Genomic DNA, 5,120 nt, shown 5'->3' with positions numbered 1-5,120 from the left:
ATGAGGGGAGAGATGAATAAGGTATTTTTTATAGTTTTTTGCAGAATTTTTAGACCAAAAGAAGGGGAAAAGTCTCAAAAAGCTGAGAAAAAAAGATAAATGCTAATTCTGGCCTAAGAGAGGTGTCACGTCACTCTCTTATTGCCCAGCTTTATTATATATATATATATATATATATATATATATATATATATATATATAGAGAGAGAGAGAGAGAGAGAGAGAGAGAGAGAGAGATAGATTTAATAGAAAGAGCTTTTCACCTTCTAATTATTCTCGGCTATTCTTAGTCATTAATCATTTGGCTGCATTAACGCACAGAAAATTAAGTTAAGCTATTAAATTAGAATCCTATTAAATGGTAAATAATGGCTATAATGAGCTGTTAATTGGATAAAATATCTTATCACAAACGAAGCTATTCCACCTTCTAGATTTAGGGCCTGTTTGGAAAGCCACCCGGTAATTGGAATTGGTGTAATTACTGGGCTAGTAATTACACAGCCTAGTAATTACACAGTAATGTAATTACAACGACCTGTTTGTTTGTCATAACGAAAGCTGAATTTTCTTGGGAGTAACGGTTGAACTTATTCATTCACTTAATTTGAAATGATCATATTCTGAAAATTAATTAATTTGAAAACTGAAAAGATCACTTTATCACATAATTATGGGATTTGAAGGGGTGGATGAAAATTGAAAAGATTTTTATTGTATTTGAAGGGTACATCACTATAAATAGACTTATATCTCCAGCGTATGAAATTCGAATGGGTACATCAACCCAACGTATACGCATTCTTATATTTTTTTTTCAGTATAATTTTATTGCTGTAAGTAGATTTTATGCATAATTGTATTTTCTGGTGCATTCTTAGTTAGTGTAGATCTCTCTATCACATTTGAAATGATAATCTTGTGCTTTCTTTTATAGGTTACTGCAAAGATATGTCAAAGGAAGGAGCTACTTAATCTGGCCATAAGCAAATTCAATAAGGCAATTCTCACACTTTTCCTCCATCAAAGAAGAGAGGAAGCTAAAATTTCAAATAAAGATAGTAAAAAACAAACCTGCGAGTTTTACTCCTCTTTGGTTGGATTGTCAGATTAGGAGAAAAAAGGAGAGGAGAAGTGAAGATGATGGAGAAAAATTAGAGATTTCGGTGCTGGTGTGGATAATGAAATTTTATTAAATTTAATTCACAGGAAAATGTTAGTCCGAATAAATAAATTGTGGGCTAATATAATTGGATTAATTATTCTTTTTTTTGCGCGGAGTGCCCTTCTTTTGGACTGGTCTTTATATTTTGCCCCTCATTTATGCCTGCTTTAATTTTTGCCCCTGCCGCCTGTTTAATGAAAGTTTTTTTACGAAATTACCTTTACTCCATTAAAACCCTTTCTATTTCGTTATTTGCCCTTTTCTTTTCTTTTTTGCTTCTTCGTTCCTCCTCTGTTTTGTGTCTGTCTTATCTGTTCTAAAATTTAGGTACGAATTTGGATCTTTTGCTCGTTTCAATATTTGTTTCTATGTTAAATTGTTGTTTGTTGAATTGATATCTTTGTCTTCGTCGTTTTTTTATATTTAATTGATCCTTTTTTATTTAAAATTATAGTGTTTTGTTAAAGTGTATGTATGATTTTTTTGAACTTTAGTTTCGTTCCCCATGTTATATTTTGGTTTTTTGAATGTCGTATTATGAATTTCGTAATATGTTTTAGTTGATTTTGATATGCGTTTTGGTTTTCTCTTTGTTGAATCTTTGAAGTTTTACGTGGCATGTTGTTTTATGTTGTTGGTGTTGTTTTTGTTTAATAATCTGGTTTTTGTGAAGAATGTGTTTGTGTGAGGCGGCATATGCCTGTTCCGGCACAATTTTTGTTTTTTGAAACTGAATTTATGCCTATTCCGACATAATTTTGTGATTTAAGTTAGTTTGTATGTGTTTTGATTTTTTGGTGTTTTTCTTTTGTTAATAATGTTGGTTTTTATGAAAGTTTATATGTTTTCCTGATTATAGGAAAAAAAATTGGCATTTTTTGAAGTTTGGTGGTAATATTTTGTATGAATGAAGTTATTTTGTATGTTTTTTGGTTTTCAATGTGTTGAATATGTTTATTTTTGCCTGTGAACATTAGTTTAAGATTTTTGGTGTTGTCTTTTGTTTAGTAACCTGTGTTTTCATGAAGACTGTGTTTGTCTGAGGCAACATATGCCGGTCTTGGTTTTTGAGTCAGAGAGTTCTTGTTTTTGAAACCTGAAGTTATGCTGTTTAGGCATAAAGTTATGCTCGTTCGGCATAACTTCATGAATTAAGTTAATTTATGTGTGTCTTGGTTTTTTGGTGTTGTCTTGTTAATAATTTTGGTTTTTATACAATCTTATGTGTTTTTGGTGTTATTTTGTTAATAATGTTGGCTTTTTATGCAATCTTATGTGTTTTGGTTCTTTCTTCTATTATGCAGGTATTTGTGTACCAGTCTAAGGGCTGATTTTGTATTATGATATATGTTAATTATTTTCATTCTCATTTTTGGTTTATTCTTATGTAAATTCTTGGTTTCTGTTGACATTAATTTTCCTTTTATAAGAGGAATATCCCTTGGTTAAGTTTGAACACTGGGTTGAAGGAGGTGGCATGTGGAGTGGTGATTTTCATTTTCGGAGTTTGATTTTGTCCTTTTTTGTGTCTCTCAATTGGACTTGTTGAAAAAAGGTGTGTTTGGACAGTTTATGGATTTGGTTGATGTCCCCGAGTGATAGTATTTTCCATTGCTTGATCTTATCGCAACTTTCATCTAGTAATGATAGTGCGTTAAAGTTTAAGATATTTGATCGCGTGTGTGTATTTGATTCCGAGTCTTTCCGTCTTATTACTGGTTTGGATTCTTGTGTTGGCGATTTTAGTGTTGTGTCTAGCAGACCAAATAGATTGTTGAGACTTTATTTTCCAAATCAGGATAGAATAAGGTTGTGTGATCTCAAAAATTTCTTACAGATCAAGTCAAGTAATCGTATTGGTGGTTTTTGGGAAAGATCTAGTGATCCTGTTAGACTTCTTTGAGGTCTATATAATGGAGAGGGTTTTGTTGGGTCGTAATGAGAAACGTGTTGTTAAAGGTCATCTAATGAAGATAATTGTTGATGACAGTCTTCGAGTGTCTTATCCTTGGGGTTCTCTTAGTTTTAATTGGCTGGTACGGTCGATTCGTGGTTGTGTGAAGACTTTCAAGAGCATGCCATCTACATGTTATATGATTAGTGGTTTCCCTTAGCTTTAAATGTGTTGTTGGAGGTTTTCCTATCTTTCGAGGGTTTTCAAGTTTTCATGGTCTGAAGTCTCCTCGTATGTTGTCTTGGGGTCCTTCAAAGCAAGTTGATTATAAAGTTATTACTGATAATTTCTTCCATGCTGAAAAGTATGTGTTTCCTTTTTGTTGATGCTTCTTTTTCTTGGTTCTTTTTGCCTCTTGTTATTTTTTGTGTTTTTGTCTAATTGATGTGTTTATATTGTGTTATAGAGATTCAAGAAATTTATTGTCCATGTTGTTGTTGTTGGTACGGAACAAGAGATCTTTGGATTATCCGATTTGCACTTAAATTTCCGATGATTGTGCCCTTGTTCTTCGTGCGGTTTTGCCATCTCGAGTTACTTCTCGGATAGTTGATGTAAGTTGTACTTTGCCTTTTGTGTTTTTGGTTGTTTAACGAATTTCGAGTTAGAGGCCTTGTGGTAGAGTATTTTAGTAGGAGACATTTTTGTAGTCTTTTTGTTTTGGTTATGGAAATGAAAGTTTATGCCCTTGAGGCGTACTTTTTGGTTTTGCAAACGTAGAATCTTCCCCTTCCGGCATACATTTCTCCTTTCATATTTCAGTTCTGCCCCTACCGGCATACTGTTCTCATTTTGAGACTTATAGGTAACACATTTTGTAGTCTTCTCTGTTTTGGTTTTGGAAATGAAAGTTTGTGCCCCTTGAGGCATATTTTTTGGTTTTGCAAACTTAAATCTGCCCCTTCTGGCATACATTTCTCCTTTCATATTTGAATTACGCCCTACTGCGTAGCTCGTTTTCATTTTCGGACTTCGGTTCGCCGGGTCCCAAGCATACTTGTTCAACATTAATTTAATGGCATCAAAAGTAATGTGTTGTTTTATTGATCTGTTATACAGGGTGTTTTGTCTAGTGTGAAGAAGCAACTTGATGATGAACGACCTACAATTGTCAATCAAGTAAATGTATGGCTTTTTATTTTTGAGTTTGTTAATCTGATATGTATACTTTGCGTGCTGCATTCGTTGTTTTTGTTTATTCTCATTTTCTTTTCTTCTTTGTTAAAAAATTTTTTTTCCTTGTTTTGTAGTCTTTGGATAGCCGTTTCGAAGAATTGGATAAAAATTTTGTTGGTGCGATTAATGTTGTGGATAGCTTAGTTCGTGTACATGATGAAACAAAGTCATGTGTAGCAGCTTCTGAAAGTGCTAAAAGAACTTGTTTAGAAAGTAGACTTGACAGTTTGGAAAGTAAATTTGATTATGTGATGCATTGTGTTGAAAGTTTAGTTCGACTGCATAGCGAAAACAAATCTTGTAAAGCTTGTGCATCTGGTAAAAGACAACCTGATTTGGGTTATTCAGTGAATGATGAGGTGAAGTTAGATGCACATCTTGGAAAAGATTTGCAGGAATGTATGGAGAATATGCTTTGTAAAGTAAGGTCTACAAAAATGAGACCTCTCCCATGCTCGATATGCTCGTGATCTTCTTTGTTTCTTCATCAAGTCAATCGTTCGATAAAACTCAAACTCTTTCTCGGTTTGAAAAGGAATTTGTGAAAGAAAATGAAGACCGCTTAAAAAAAGCACTTAAAGAAGTTGCTGCAATTAATGATGCTTTTCAATGCGGAGATTATGTGTTTCTTCTAATGAAGCATCACAAAATGTAAATGAAGTAGCAGCTGCTGTTGAAGATAGTAGAAAACGTCCGAGATGCGAAGATGGAAACAAAGAAGATGATGGTTATCCTAATTGGTATTTGCTTACACCGAGCAGTACTCCAGTTGAGAAATGGTTGAGTTCTGCTGTTGAAGATATATACTGTACTGCAGAAGAGTTA

The 5,120-nt window shown here is 33.4% G+C and overlaps 1 protein-coding gene across 1 annotated transcript; it reads left to right on the top strand.

Annotated features, from left to right (window-relative positions):
* LOC132053711 (uncharacterized) lies at positions 1-4,765 on the top strand. The gene is made up of 5 exons (XM_059445822.1): positions 1-21; positions 938-1,000; positions 1,110-1,172; positions 4,179-4,244; positions 4,370-4,765. The coding sequence occupies exons 1-5, from the start codon at positions 1-3 to the stop codon at positions 4,763-4,765; spliced, it is 609 nt and encodes a 202-aa protein (XP_059301805.1).
* Positions 4,766-5,120: the final 355 nt, after the last annotated feature.

This window comes from Lycium ferocissimum, chromosome 4 (assembly GCF_029784015.1).
Source record: "Lycium ferocissimum isolate CSIRO_LF1 chromosome 4, AGI_CSIRO_Lferr_CH_V1, whole genome shotgun sequence".
Taxonomy (NCBI): Eukaryota; Viridiplantae; Streptophyta; class Magnoliopsida; order Solanales; family Solanaceae; genus Lycium; species Lycium ferocissimum.
Note: the sequence above shows the minus strand (reverse complement) of the source record. Positions and strands in the feature narration are given on the sequence as shown.